This window comes from Thalia democratica, chromosome 7 (assembly GCF_965202585.1).
Source record: "Thalia democratica chromosome 7, ktThaDemo2.hap1.1, whole genome shotgun sequence".
NCBI classification, from domain to species: domain Eukaryota; kingdom Metazoa; phylum Chordata; class Thaliacea; order Salpida; family Salpidae; genus Thalia; species Thalia democratica.
This window is the reverse complement of record NC_139171.1, coordinates 38,650,062-38,666,755: the sequence shown is the minus strand read 5'-3', so window position 1 is coordinate 38,666,755 and position 16,694 is coordinate 38,650,062. Positions and strand designations below refer to the sequence as shown.

Sequence of the window (16,694 nt, the reverse complement as noted above, 5' to 3'; positions counted from 1 at the left end):
TTTTAAAATATTTAACAAATTTTAAATTTAAAATGATAGACAATAAAATGATTTAGATAATTATTTAAACTAGAAGAAAAAAAATTAAATTGGTTTTTTATATGTTTTGTAATTATAAATAAATGAATCTTAGTTATATACCAAGTATTTCATTTCTTAATTGTTTGCAATTTTAATTATAATACATTAAAAATAACATACTTCACTGCTAGGGTAACTTGAAGTAATTTGTTCTAAATTTTTTTCAGATAAACAAAAAAAAATATTTTTATAACCTTCAATTTTTAATTGGTTCAGTACATATTTATTATTTTATTTCTAACAGTTTTATGTAACAAATTTTGCACTTAAGTAAATTTAGTTGTGTTCAAAATGTTCACAAAATGTTGTTCTTGTGTTTTTTGAAGTTATAGAACTAATAGTTTTCTTACTTACTGTTTTGTAAAACAACTTAAGTATTTATATAAACTATTTCTTTTTTAATTAAAGTGTGTTCAAAAAAATCTTTTTTTGTTTTATTAGATCTTTTAAATTTATTTAGTTTTGAACAAAAAAATAAGTTTCTGGTTATTATTTATAGTCATATTTATTAAAAGATCAAACATTTTAAAAATTATATACTGTAGCAGTTAACTTTTTAAAGTGATGTATGTTAAAAGATTAATAGTTTCAATAAAAAATTCCTCCTTGTATGGTTTTTTTTTTTACATTTTGGTGTTATTTTTTAGACAGAAAAATTAATTAAGTGGCTTAAAAATAAAAAACAGTTACTGTTTAAAGCAATTTGTTTTAATTGCTTTGGAGTTTCTTTATGTTTTAAGCCAACTTTACAATCTACAATGTTTTTACTGATGTTTTTTCTACTTATTTTTATTAGTTAAGAGTTTATTTAGTTTTAGTCTATTCAAACTATTGTTTACATTAAATGTAAAATTTAACTAACTTAGAACACAAACTTTTTTTAAAAATTTAGAAATAGTAAACAGTTTTTAATCAGTGTTTCAACTTATAAATTGTTGGTTTTGTTAAAACTTATTTGTCTTGTTGATTTCTGATTTACTAGTTTTTTAGAAATGCTTAAACAAATAAGTTGTATAAACCAAGCTTATGTAACATTTTTAAATATTTTTAAATATATATTGTATTTTTATTAAACCTCTATTTTCGTTCAGATGTTTAAAAATAATTGAATGCTTAAAACTAAGTTAAATTTTTACCTCGTACCTTGGAAGTTTTGTTTTTAATAGAACATTTTGATATTTAGTATTTTTGATCTTAAAATGCACTTTAAGCTGTATCTTTCTATCAATTTTCTTCATACTTAATTTAAAATTATTCATAATTTTTTTGTCACAAAGGCTTTTATAGAAATGATATTTTGAAACTACAAATGTAAGCTCTACTTTTTATGTGAAACTACCTTTTAGAAAAAATAGTGTAGAATTTTTTTAAAATCTATTTGATTAGTCTTTTTAATTACACAGTAGATTATTTGATGTTTTTTGACCTTTTTCTTATTAATTTTTCAAATTAATACCTAAAATAATGACATAAAACATTTAGTTATGAAGCTTAAATAGTATTACTTATTATTTTTATGGTTTAGTTTTAAGAAGTACCAATAGAAGCAATTTAATTCTAATAGCTTTAATCCATTTGTTTTTCATTATTATGATGAACAAAAAAGATTAAAAGACCAGCTTAAAATTTAAAATAAATTCTTCTAGGTGTTTTATATTGTAAAATAAGTTTTACTGTTTATAAGATGTGTTTTTTAGTTATGTAAATAGTTTTGCAGAATTTTAGACAGTGAACTATTACAATTTCTGCAATTAATATTTCTGCAATTACTTTTATTTGTTTTTATTATTTGTATTTTTTATATGTAAATTATGATAAAACTTTAGTTTTTAATATATTCATTTTTGCTAGTTTATCGCAAATTTTTTCAACAAGTTACTTAATATATTTTAAGTATTGGAAAAATACTTAAATTAGCTACAAAAATTAAACTTTAAGCTAATGATTTTTTTACATTTAAAAGTTTTCTGTATCCTTAAGGTAAATGTACTGAATTTGTATACGTCCAATTATTAGAAAAGATATCTTTTTTTTAAAGTTTATCCAAAAATTCTGTTCACTGTAGGAATATGTACAAACTAAATTTAAACATATTATAAAACTGATAAATAACTTTTTCATTAAATACACTTACTAAACTTCACTTTGTATTCAAAATAAAAGTCTAAAACTATATAAATATTACAGTTCAATACTAAATTAATGTATTTTTTTAATTAATTTATTAATAAAAAAAAAAAGCTTTTATCCAATATTATCGTTAAAATTTAAACCAACATTTATTACAAAAAGGTTACATACTTTGAAGTTACTGTAAATTATAAAAAAATATCATAGTCTAAACATTAAGTACAATTTCATTTACAGATTTTTAAAAGAATCGTCTTTTAATAAAAATAGAAAAACAATCTTATGATTTACTTTTTTTCAAAAAAAAAGTGTTTATTACTGCTATTTTGAGACTGAATTTACAGAAATATAAAATTAAAGTTCTCAATTAAGAAATGATTTCTTTGATTAGAACATTTAGTACCTTTAAAAGTTTTTCTTTAATTTTCTAATGTTTTTATATATTTTTTTTAAATAAATTAGAAAAAAATTACTCATTTAATAATAATATTTTGAAGTAAATATTAAAATTAAATTCACTTAACTTGAAATTGAAAAAGTTACATACTAAGCAATCTTTTTTAATTTAAAATCCAAACTTAAACAGCAGTGCGAACTCAATATTTGCAAATTTAACCGACTGTGCGAACTCAAAAAACGCGAATCTAACTGATAGACTTCTGCATTTGAAAATTTTAAGTATGAACAAAAAACTGCAAGCAACTTTTAAATCAGCTAAAAATGATACCGGAATTTGTACTTTTAGTTTGCAATAATTATCCTTTTAGTATTTTAGTATAAAGAAGTTAATTTCAGTAAACTGAAAGTTTATAAGAATAGGACTATAGTATAGTGATTTATTTGTAGTCTATTTTATTTGCTGAAATTCAAAGAAAGCCAAACTTAGCTCTTTGGCGATACTTAACGGTTAAAAATTTGTATATGTCAATTTTCCTGTAGAAGTTGAATGAGGGCAAAAATAGCAGAAAAATTCTGGCAACTGTGCTTCAGTAAATTAAGCAATCTTTTTTAGCTAAGAGAAATAACTATATAGGGAAATTAATACAAATCAACAAAAACAACATGTTATTTGAGACCTAATAAATATATTGTTACTTTTTCTGCACATTAATGCAAAAGTCATTGTAGTTTTTAAATTTAACTATAAAATATGTCGAATAAACTTTTTTACTACGTATGCTACTGACTGCACAAATAAAAACATATACAAAAAGCCATAAAAAATTAAAAAGTGTTAAAAAAATCTAAAGAAAATAATTATAGTATTAAGAATATAGTAAAAAGTTGTGATATAATATTAATGATTTATAATTTTCCTATAAGTTTAATAACCATCTCACTTTGAGAAAATTGCCAAATTATTAATCGAGCATTAAAATTTTAGTCATAACAATAAAAAGTCTAACTTCTGTACAAAACTGATTATTTCTTAAATTCTGGAAACTCTGCTTAAGAATAAAAAGAACAATAATAACCCAGTTTAAAAAATAACTAGATTTAAAAATAAACACTAATATGTGTTTAAACGGATTAAATGTAAAGTACAAAATTACAAATATAGCTTAAAGAATGATAAAGTTATTTTAAAAAAATGAGGCAACTTCAATACCACCCTTTATCACCAAGCTTAATTTTTTATTCTATTAGTAAATAGTTGATAGTATGTATTAAAGCTCACAAGCTCACAAATGTTTAACAACAAACTGTCTAGTATTTCGAAAACTTTGCAACTGTTTAAATTCAGAAAATTTTCAAGGAATTTGTAGCTGCAATTTAAGTATTTTAGTTTGGTACAAATTCGTTATTTAAATTTAAATTTAGTTTAATAAAAAAAAAAGTTATTTCGTTATTTTTATAAGTAGCTAACTATTTTATCAAGCCTACTTTTAAAATTTTGAATTGAGTATCATAAACAGTTTAACTAGCTAGTACAGATTTTAAACATTTTATTTGTATTTTATATAGTGTTGAAAACCTTCAAAAATAAAACAAAATGATATTTTTTTTAGTTAGAGGGTCACTAAGGTGCCTGTCGTTATTCAAAATAACCGAACGACATTGCTAAAGCTGTCTGAAGTGGATATTAAAGCTGTCCATAATTTTATTGGGCCGTTGAGCTGACTGTTGTACTTGTACCCCACGTGTATCTTTTCTGGAACAGCTTGCGACACAGCCACACAAATTTTTCAAATTAATTTTAACTAAGAGATTGTAACATAATCATACAACTACGTTTATAGTTATAGACCTTAGAGTAAGGGTTTTCTCTGAGGTAAAATGTTTTTAATCTGAAAGTTTGCACCTTAAATTCATTCATCTGGTTTTAAATCATTCCTGTTAGCCGGTGCAATATGTCTCTGAATTAAGTGGTAGTCTGGTTTTTATACTAATCGTTAAAATAAAACTTGTTAGAAAAAACTCGTAAAGAAACTAAGAGTCTACCTTAAACATGTCAATCAAAGTGTGTCAGTTTACCTTAAAACTAATTAATAATAAGAAACGTTGTTGCTTTGGAATTTTGGAACGGATCAAAATTGCACGAGGGGACTAAACTGTACAACAATTTTGCACCAAGGGTAAATTTTGCACGTGTTACATTTTTGCACGAGAGTAAAAAAAAACGGAAAAATAAATTAAAAAAAAAAAACAGAAAACAAAACTAAAAGATAAATTAATTAAAAAACAAAAATAAAAAAAAGTTACTGACCGAGGGTAAGGGTTAGGGTTAACAGTGATAGTAATAATAAAAAATAAAAAACCAAAGAAAAATTAAAAATAAAAAAGCTACCGACCGAGACAAAGGGTTAGGGGTAACAGTGATAGTAAAATAAAACTAGATTTAAAAACAATAAAAAGTTAAAATTAATAAAAAAAAAAAATTAGTGCAAAAATTTCTTCGTGCAATTTATCGTCGTGCAGTTTTATCTCCTCGTGCAAAAGTATATTTGTGCAATTTTGTGCACTCGTGCAATTTTGTCCCCTCGTGCAATTTTGTACACTCGTGCAAATTTGACAGCTACCCTTGGAATTTAGTTAAAAAAATTAATGCAGCATATTTTTACCCTTTTTTTTTCTAAAATATACAAAATATGTTCTTTTGATGATAAAATCTTAGTACCTTTTTTAGCATAGTTGTCTTACCTTTATAAAGTGTAACGATTAAAAACTAACTTCAAAAGGCATCGTGTTCAATAAACTTATTTAGTATTGTTTAAAGTAAAAATGCACTTAATTGGTAAAAACATGTACCTTTAAAGTCATACTGAGCTCAGAAAATTATAAAGTTTGTTATCTTATATTATATTAGTTTTTTTATAAAAGTATATAAATTATTATTGATAGTTTTATACGGCAAAGTTTCCAGAATATTAATGTTGCTATGCCTAACGTTTGTAAACACCATACTTATTTATATCTAGTGATGTAGGAATTTTACGCAACTTAGAGTAAACAAGTTTTACTAATAAGAAGGAAAAAGTATTCAAAAGTTGATATGTAGTAGTAATTTTTTGTTTTGATGTATCATGTTTTTTAGGTTCTCTATTTTAAAAGGCTTAATTAACAGCGTTTACAAATAAAAGTTTTTAAAACAGTAAATAAGAAAACTATCAGGAAAACCTTTGAATTCTACGGTTGGAAAAAAAACAAATAAGGTTACAAATTATGTCTGTTTATATAATTACACAAAAAAAAATATAAATTAAATTAGAAATATAACGATACTTTTTTGGTTTAAATAATTGTTTAGTTCTGCTATATGATGCATAATTTAAGGCTATAAAATACTTTCTCGCTTCTATTTCATATGTCAGCTTAAGATGTACCAGGTTTAATATTTAAATTGAAAATGAGCTATTAAAAAATGAGCTAAAACGCAAGCTTTTTTTGACATTACTAAGAAAATGTAATAACAAAAGTACAATCATCAAAGAAAATACATCCATTTTAGTACTCTATACTTTTGAAAACTGCAGCCTTGCTTTATAATTTTTTTCGCTAACAGCTTATACCACCAAGTTTACAAAAACGTCGAGCTTTACTTTTTTAGACTAATGTAAAGTTAAGGTTGAGTTCAATATATTTATACAAATTAAAACTTTCGATAATCATAATAAAAGCTGCAAAGGTTGTTAAAAGTCCTTTATGATTTGAAATTAGATGTAGAAAACTTTGAGAGCTTCTGGAAATAAAGTTTATTGAATGACAAAAAGCGCTCAAAATAAACTTGGTCCAGTGACCTAGAGTACGAAAAAACCTTTCAGTTATCGAGTCGTACACTACTCGGATACCTTTTAACGTCTTGCCCAGGACAAACGTAAGCAGTTTAGTAAGCTTTAACAAAATCAATGCATTGATAATACCATGTTTTGTATACCAAAATAAAAAGTTAAATGAATCAACTTCTTTAAATCCTATAGTTTAATTATTTTAAATGATAAAAACTATAATCTATGGAACATTTTAAAGTGATATAATTTTATTCCTATGCATTAAGTACTAATTATAGAACGACAGCTACAAATTTAAAAGTTATTTTAAACAACTTAAAAATTAACTTTGGAAGGTAACTTATGCCGTTATGATTAATACATTGAAAGACAAGCAACTTGCAAAGAGGTAGTGAGTTTTTTAAATAAAAGCTTAAAATCAAATAAACGACTTTTCTTGAAACAAGTCTTTGGAATATTTTTTGATGTAACTTAAACATTAAAATCGTTAACAATCCCAAATTTACCGAGCTCTTCAGAATTGGTGGGTGTCACTTTTGCACGAGCGTTACTTTTGCACGAGGGTCACTTTTGCACGGGGGGACACTTTTGCACGGGGGTCACTTTTGCACGAGTGTCACTATTGCACGAGGGGACACTTTTGCACGGCGACTCTTTTGCACGAGCGTCACTTTAGCACGAGGGGACACTTTTGCACGGCGTCACTTTTTCACGCAGGGTCACTTTTGCACGAGGGGACACTTTTGCACGGCGACTTTATTGCACGAGCGTCACTTTTGCACGAGGGGACATTTTTGCACGGCGACACTTTTGCACGGAGGGTCACTTTTGCACGAGGGGACACTTTTGCACGGCGACTCTTTTGCACGAAGGGTCACTTTCGCACGAGGTGACACTTTTGCACGGCGTCACTTTTGAACGAGGAGACACTTTTCACGGCGACATTTTTTCACTATGACAGTTTTTTACGGCAGCATTGTTGCACAACGTTACATTTTTACGATGAAATTTTGCACAGCGACATTTTGGCACGATGACTTTTTTGCACGGAAAATATATTTTGCATGCAGGCTGATTAAAAGTTTTTTAGCTACTACCAAGTCTCTAACATAAAAAGACCTAATCATCAAAACCTAGACCACTTAAACTGGAAGACACATAAGGAAAAAATAAAATAACACATATAGTTTATTTATTATAACAAAGATAAACACATAATTTGATATAAAATTTATAGATTAACATAAAAAGAAAAAATTTAACCACAAACTTATATTTTTTTACGCTTTGATGTAGAACGAACAACATCAAGTATTTAAATGCATTGACTAACAACAGAAACAAAAACCTATCGCTCCAAGGACATTAACGTTAGGCTCTCATTGGCTTATTTCATGATCATGAAATGCTGGTATAAGCATCTCTTGATACTTTTGATGAACATAAGTTCAAACTTCGAAATGTTACTCTCTCATTGGCTTATCATTATCATGCAACATCATTGTAATGAAATAATCTAAGTTTAAATCATGAAAAATGCGCTATTTTATTGCTTTTTTTATTTTCACGCTAAACTAAAAAATAAAAATAAACATCAGGTAAAATCTTAAATACCTTTACACTTCATAAACTTACTAAATCTTTATTTTTATTTAACAATTGTTTGTAATAAAAATAAATTTAAAATATTTTTTCAAAAATAATATTTGCTAATTATAACATCAAGAGAAAATAAGTAAAAATAATACTCAAAATTCGTGTTTTAAAGCCTTACTAAAGTTTATCTTTCTGTTTAAAAAGTAACAAAATTCAGATTATTTTCATTTAATGTATTCAAATCGTTTTTATCAAAAATTAAAAATGTGTATTCAACTAATTTATCTAAATTAAGCTGATAAATATAAATTAATGAATTGTGGTACGTTATTAATTATTATATAGTTCTACGTAAAACTTCAAAAAATCTGTACATTAAAATTTCATTAAAAAACTACCACATTTTATTTATTTAAAACAACTTGCGTTTAAAAGCGAATATTATTTGAGTAAAAATTTTTTTTTTTAATTAAAAAAAAAGTCTTCGTGCAAAAGTGTCACCTCGTGCAAAAGTGTAACCTCGTGCAAAAGTGACCCTCCGTGCTAAAGTGACGCTCGTGCAAAAGTGACCCTCCGTGCTAAATTGTCACCGTGCAAAAGTGTCCCCTCGTGCAAAAGTGACACTCGTACAAAAGAGTCGCCGTGCAAAAGTGTCCCCTTGTGCAAAAGTGACCCTCCGTGCAAAAGTGACGTCGTGCAAAAGTGTCCCCTCGTGCAAAAGTGACCCTTCGTGCAAAAGTGACCCTCGTGCAAAAGTGTCCCCTCGTGCAAAAGTGTCCCCTCGTGCAAAAGTGACGCTCGTGCAAAAGTGACCCGTTCCCCTTCAGAATATAAACTTAATAACTTAAAAAGTATTTATTGTTTTCTATGCATAACAGTTTTGAACTTAAATAGTTTTATAACAAAGTTAATGTCAATATTAATTGCTTTTTTCATTATTCTACAAAATGAATTTGGTAAATAAATTTAAAATATTTTTGCTGAATTTAGTAAATAAATAGTTTTGAATCGAAATAAAATAATGTTTACCGATTTAAAAATTAGAGTTTTACAAGGTTTAATTTTTATTAGTAAAATAATATTATATCATAACATATTTCAAAAGAAACTTTTTACTTTTACAATAAAACTGGAAAGTCTAATAACCTAATAACTTAAATTATTCTTCGTGTTTTGCATAAGTATCTTAACTTACTATTTAACTTTAAAGACTTTTAACAATTTTTTAAAACATTTATTATTCAAACAATATATGCATTTTGAGTAGCTACATATTCGTGTTAAACTTTGAGTCTATTTTCGTAATCGGTTTCACTTTACCAAAAATTTATTCTGCAGATATAAACTGTAAAGTAGAAAAATAAAATACTTTGCTGCAATAAAGTTTTTTAAAAGCAAACCATTAAAAAACACACAAATTGCGTGCTTATTAACTACTTTAAATGATGCTAAACTTAAAACTAATCCATTTATAGGTTAAATTAAGTAGATTATTACGGAAACCATCTATTGTAGAAAGTAGCATTTAAGTAAATGGGTAAAAACATATTTTCACCCATTATGTTGAATGCTTTCAAAGAACTTTAACTTTAAACTTTTCGCTAAAAATATATTTGATAAAACTAGTAGATTTGCCTGAACAAAAGCAATAAAATAAATAAACACCTGATTTTTTTGAAACTTAACTATTTTTTCAAACGACTTAATCCGTTATAACTAGATAATAACATCTAAATATTAGTTTGTTAGTTAAAAGTAGTTAATTTTTGTAACAAATTTTTATTACATTTAAACCTACATTAGCTCGTAAAACACAATTCTTCGTTTCTATATTATACTACACATAAAAGTTAGTAAGTAAAGGAACTAATCATTTAATGTTGACTTTATTTTCTTGAAAAAAAAAAAACCTTAATTTTATTAAAAAATTATTTTTCACACTGTAATCGCTTAGCAGATAATATTTTAATTTACATTTAACAAGAACTTAATATAATACAGATTAACTGTTGTAGCTTGTTAAAATAAATAAATATACTTTTCTATAATTCTTAGTAAATCAACAACAACTATGAAACTTAAAGTTAATGGCTTTTCAACTGCTGCAATATTAAAACAATATAGTTTAACGACACAGTTTCAGTTTTTCTATATAAACATGTATTAGTACATAACATTTTTATTTAATTTGCTTTATGTTTGCATTATATATAAAAACTTTATTGAAATATATCATGTTATTAAAATAGTTTTAAAAACTAAACTAGTCAAAATTAACTAGTACTTTAATTAATTGAAAATTTTTAATTATTAAATTAACGTCTTGAACATTAGTTGATAAAAAACTAAGTAAGTATGGTTAATTTTCAGGATCTACTTTGTTTAAAAAGTATTTAGTAAAACAATATATATATGGATATATAACAGACCCTTCACAAACACTTTACAAAGGCCATAAAATAAAAAAGATTTTTTTTTTTTAAATTTTCACTTAAAGTGTTCTATTTTTATTACAGTCCTTAAAGATTAATATTAGATTAGTAATTTATCATAAAGTGGTTGAAGATATTTTTAAAAATTTCACACAACAAGCTTTTTTAAACAAGATAAGAATTGCGATAATGATAATTTTTGTTTCAACTGATTAACTGTCTTTTTTATTTAAAGATAAACTAATAAAAATATTTAATTTTTATAAAAGTTGTTAAAAACTAAGCTACAGATCCTATGTTTTAAACTATAACCTCTTATCAGATGTAATGAGAATTTGCTATAAAGTTTATTTTTAGTTCCAGAATGTAAGCTTGAAATGATTTCAACTTAAACTATATGACTCGAGGCTGTAGTAGAGACATGTTTGTAAGTGCGTATTGAGAATACGAAACGCAAAAATGAAGAAAAGAAAAATAAGAAATTAAAGTGACGTGACAATAGTCAAGTGTTCAATTAGATTTCAAGAAGTTAACGTATTTCAAACCACAAGGCCAGTTGACTTTATTAACAGATTTTATTTTTCTACACATCGTCGACTTTAAACTTGTTTTTTGAAAGTAAGATAAAGTTTGATGTTGAAAACTACTCCCACACTTTAAAGATAAAACTTGTTTAACAAAGTAAAAAGAAAGTTTTTAGGTTTAAAAAGATAACAGTTCAAGTATAGTTTATAAAAATTGGTTATGCTAGCATTAAAAGTAGTAGTGTTTTTTTGCATAGTACGTCTTGGAATGGCTACAAATGAAGGTATAGAACTTATAGAATTCTATTTTTAGCCTAGTTTATTTTTTAGTATGTTATATAGTAAAAGTACGGTTATTAAAACCACACGACTTTTATAGTTTTTAAAACTTAGTACTAAAGTAGTTCAACTTTTAAAGTTTTCATTAAATACATCAAATATTTTTCTAAATTAAATAATTATAGCTTTTTAAAACTGAATTTAAACCGAAAACTGTAAGGATCTGAAATTTATAGATATAGGATGATTAAAAAAGACACTTTAAGTTGACCTGTTACAAATCTACTTATCCAAAAAGTTCAACAACACATATTTTATTATTATTTATTGTTTTGTACTTTTAATTTTGGCTTATCAAAACAGCATCTTAATAAATTAATCTTTTGTTAACCCTTAGTTGAAAGTACATAACAATACATAGATAACAATAAAATGTGTGTTGTTAAATTTTTCGAATAAGGTATGCAGCGGAAAAAAATCGTTCAAACATCTTTTTACAAAAAATGTATATGAAAATCATTTAGTCGGTACTTTTTAAAATTATGTGTATATACTATATAATATATACTTACTTATACCTAATTTCTTTTTGCTTATATAAAACTGTTTTGATTGAAACTTTAAAAAATTTACTTGTGCTGATTTTGTTTATGAAATAAATACAAAGTATAAATCCAAGCTTTTAAAATTTTGTGTGTTCAACAACCAAATTACTTTATACATTAGCGAAAGTTTCAACGACTTTTAAGGTGTGTATATTCTTAACAGACAACGCGTATGCTTACGACGACTCTTACGCTGAATCATACAGCGATTACAGCTACGGTTACGCAGATTACAATGAAAGTCGTGAAGAAGAACCGGAACCTTACAGCGTTCCAAATGCAGAAACCGCGCCTGACGACGACAATTGCATGGGCCTCGAAGGCTATTTGATGACTGAAGAACTTAAAAGTTGCTGCACACTGCTGGTTCGTTTTAAACGGATGCGTTTTTACTTGTAGTCGTAATTGTAATTTAGAAACATTTAGACTTGTTTGAGAAGTATTATCATTAGTACATTATGATAGTAAAACAACAGTTATTAATTCAAAGTCAATTTTTATTTAAAGATAAAGATAGTTACTTATACAGAGTGTCTAAAAAATGTTGGTGAGCCAAAAAAATGTTTCACACTTCAAATGTATTCACACTTCAAATAACTATAAACTTTAACCTAATTATTATTCGAACACATATCAAAATTGAACTTTTTTTTTTGATTAAACTCATCAATTACTATAAGAATTAATTGAGTAACCGCATAAAACTTATTGTTAGTTAAAATGTGTTCTTTTTTTAAACACTCCGTATAAGTAGCACTAATAATTTAAAATGTTTGAAAACAAAATATTGAACATAACATTTTATTATTTTCAGAGATTAACATCAGACTTAAAACTGAAAAAGTAGCATAAAGTTTAGCAATTGTTTTTTTTTTTAAACTAATATAGTTTTTTAATTTTATAAATAAGACTTTTTTAAATTGAACTTAGTGTTTTGTATAACTAATTACTGCAGTATTGATTTACGAGCAGAATTCTAAATATTTAAGGTTTGATTACATAATTAGCAAAAGTTAGAGTTTGATTAGCATATGTATGTATTTGAAAATCTGCTTCAATTAATTAAACAAAGGAATAGCGCTTGGCAATTCATATGAAGTTTGGTTGCATACTTGAGAAAACTTAAGTATTCTACAAAGTTATTTCTACTGAAAATTTATGTTGAACGTGATTTTATTAAGGCTGGTACATAATCTAAAATTTGCCTTATTGATTTAGCTTCTTGAATTTTTTGTCGTTTTTAAGCTGCTTAATATGCAGTTTTTAAAAATAGTACAATAATGTAGTATTAAAGGTTACACGACTATTTAAATCACGACAATTCAAATTCTTATGAAAAACTTTAAGGCTAACATCTCTAAAAAATTTTGAATTTAAAAAAAGATAAAAAATGCTAATGTAGGCCTAAGTTTTGTTTATAAGATAATGGTATTAAAAACTTTTAAAAAATGGTAAAAAAATAACTAGTAAAAGAAATAGTTAAGAATAACTAAGATTTTTTAGAAACTAAATAGTCGTGTACCCGGTAGTAATAATTAATATTTACTTATTCAAAAAACTGCAAGTTGTTCGAAATTGTATATATATATTCTAAACTTTAGCTTAAGGTTGTTTATTTTATTTGAAAAACGCTTTTTTTAATTCTATAACATTTGTACAAGAACTTTAAAAATATTTTAGGTAGTTTTAAGTTTTGAAACTCATTTAAAAAGAGATTTTGATCTACTTGTTTAATGCTTCTGATAAGATTTTTTCTCTCAGTTAAGACATAGCTAAATTAACATATCAAGGTCTAGATAAAGCATTCTTGATTTTTAATTTATAATTTTATTTGTAATTGGAAGAAGCAGTTCGTATCAGCAAAAAACAAAAGTTTAATTCTAATTTTTTCTTAAGGATAAAACTAAAAAACTACATTTAGTATAATCTTTTTATATTTTTTAAGATAACAAACAATTTTTTAAAAGTTTTGAAAGTATACAGATATAATTAAACTAAAACTATTTCTTATATACAACATAAAAGTTTTATTACAAACTGTAAATAGTACCGGTTGGAAGTACAGTTTTTATTAGCTATAAAACAATATGCATGTATTTTACTAAGATATATTAAAACAAAAAACTGAAACCTAAAACAAAAATTATATATTCTAAAAATAAAGATATTTTATTGACTTTAAATGCTATACAACTATTCAACCTTGTACAATTAGCTTACAAATATATCAGATAGAATGGGTAGAAAGATATTTCTGTTGTATACAATAATATTATTTTTTAGTATGATAAAATATTTTCTTTGTCGATTATTCTGATTACTAATACTTTTAATACTTTATTTAAATTTTAGGTTCTACTAAATTTACTCAGACAGTTTTAGTTATACTTTATTGCTAAGTAGGTTTTTTGATTTATTAAATTGTACTTATCATAAAAATAATTTTAGTTTGTTTACATAAACTTATAAAACAATTTATTGAACTTTTATGTAACATAAAAAATTTTAAATTTAATAAAAAAAAGATTTTGTCAACATAAATTAAAGTTTAAACTTGATCTGTATAACGTACGTATAGTCTGCAAGTAAACTTCTTAGTTGTTATAACATTGTACTTATTATCAACTAAAAATTTAAATAAAGTTTTGCACAAGCCCTAAAATATTATAGTTTTAAGTATAATTTTTTATACAAAAGCATACAAAAACAATTTCATCACAATACCGAGATAATATAAAACTGATATTTAATACTAATGCAATTTAAAATACTTACATGACGACATTCTTTTAGGAATCAGATAGCATTTACAACACAACAATGAAAAACCAAACGGAAAAGTGCATGGCGTTGCAAATGCAACATATGTACGGAATAAACGACAATGGTGAGTTTTAAGTTTCGTTTAATATCATTACAAACAACAAACGTATATTTTTTATTTTTAAACAAAAAGGGTTTCTACCTAGTTGAAGTAATACTACTTTCGTTTACTTATGGTAGATGAAATTTGTTAGTTTACAAAGTTTTCTATAAAATAAATTTCAGATGATTACACTGAAGATGTGGCAAGCAGAAGTTCTAAAAGAAGAAGGTGCCCATTTTCTGGAAAGTACAAACTGATCAAGCTTTTGTGCTGCTCGTACAGAAGTTGCAGTGGGTATGAATCTGGTCAGTTTCATTTTTTTACTAGAAAATATACTTATATTTATACTAAGTAAAAATAATGTTATAGTTGTAGTTATAAAAGAATGTTTGACTTGCAACATACTAAACTTCGCTTATAATTAAACTTTGAAAGTAATAAAATTAATTTTATCAGCATAAAACAACAGATTAATTGAAACTTTTTTGTTATTGACAAAGAATTAATTGTCAGTTATTTTACAATTAGAAGCAAAAAACTTTTTTAAAGTTTTTGAAGTTGATTTTTTTTTTCAGTACGTTTGAAAAAAGTATGTAGAAGGTGTTCAAAAATTTGCAAGAAAGTTACATGTCAAAGATCTTTATATCACGAGTAAAAACTTTGATGATGATTCTACAAGCTGTTAAAAGTCTTGTGTTTATTTAAAATACTCTTTTATTGTCTTATTATACAATTTTATCTCTGTTTTGATTGTTTTACAATTTAACTTGTATTGTTTTATATTAGAAGAGACTATCAATAACTATTAATAAAATGTAAAAAAAAACTTTAATAAGGTAAATATGCTAAGCATCTAACTAATAATGAAAGTTAAAATGGAATATACAAAAACATAAACCATGTGTGTATATTTAATTTTTGCATTTGTCGTTCGATATATATTGATTGTACATATATGAATTTTATCAATCAAAGTAAAATTTTACGTACCGTTCTAAGTTGGTCTTAATTTAAATTTAGTTAAGTAGACTTTATTTAAAAACTGTTCGGCACAAATTATTATTTATAACATTTATAAAGTTTATACTTAAATCGAAAGCTTACATTATTACTACAAGTTTTTATTAACTGTTAATGTTTACGCATGATATTCTCTGTTTAAATCAAAAGAAAATACTTTTTTGTTACTAATTTCAATAAAATCTTAATGGTAGAATTTTAAATATAACCGTTAATACCTGTAAAAAAAGATATGCTTTCTTAAAAACAATTTATGTGCTATCAACTTTATACTTTTATACGGTTAGCTTGTGCTTAAGATTTAAAAAATGAAGTTATTTTACTAAATAAAACAAAACCTTTAAAATCAAATTATTAATAAGTTTTTAAGCGTTTACGATGATATGTTTGTAAAAAAAAAACTTACATTTAAAATTGTTTTAAAAACCAAAAAAGTCATCACTTCATTAAATATGTTTTAGTTTATCATTTAGTATAAGATATAAACAAATATAAAATTTAAATTAAATAAAATACTTTTAGTTATAAGTTGAATTCTAATACAAATATAAAAAACGGTCTGAAGCTGAGTTTTTTAAGTATTAAGTGTACTATCTATATTCTATACTGAAGATTTAAATACTAAACTTTGGGACACTATCTATTTATAGACAACTGAAAAAAAAAGTTATTAGTAGTTTAATAGTAATATAAGAAAAAACAAATAGAAAAATTATAGTAATAAAAACTTAAGTATTTTAACTGTTTAATTATTGTCGTCAACTTGTTTTAAAATAATAACAAAATTCGACGAATAATAAATAAGTTAGAAGTTTTTAAAACTAACAGATTTTTTTTTTTAGATAAAAATTAAACAAAAATATTTGTAATTAAAATTTATAACGCTTATAAGGAATTTAATTTATTCGAAGTTTTAATTAAGCTGTAAAAAC

The 16,694-nt window shown here is 24.7% G+C and overlaps 1 protein-coding gene across 1 annotated transcript; it reads left to right on the top strand.

The window, feature by feature from the left end:
• Positions 1 to 11,066: 11,066 nt before the first annotated feature.
• On the top strand, positions 11,067 to 15,881 carry LOC145840852 (uncharacterized). The gene is made up of 5 exons (XM_082948193.1): positions 11,067 to 11,276; positions 12,040 to 12,242; positions 14,670 to 14,763; positions 14,925 to 15,047; positions 15,318 to 15,881. Exons 1-5 carry the CDS (start codon positions 11,213 to 11,215, stop codon positions 15,395 to 15,397), a joined length of 564 nt encoding a protein of 187 aa, XP_082804319.1. The 5' UTR covers positions 11,067 to 11,212; the 3' UTR covers positions 15,398 to 15,881.
• The last annotated feature ends 813 nt before the right edge of the window (positions 15,882 to 16,694 follow it).

Excerpts from the sequence above, each read along its gene's own strand:
- LOC145840852 (XM_082948193.1), top strand. The coding sequence starts at position 11,213 with ATGCTAGCATTAAAAGTAGTAGTGTTTTTTTGCATAGTACGTCTTGGA. Across the intron at positions 11,277-12,039 it reads TGGAATGGCTACAAATGAAG|ACAACGCGTATGCTTACGAC; the intron begins GTATAGAACTTA and ends TATTCTTAACAG. Across the intron at positions 14,764-14,924 it reads GTACGGAATAAACGACAATG|ATGATTACACTGAAGATGTG; the intron begins GTGAGTTTTAAG and ends AATAAATTTCAG.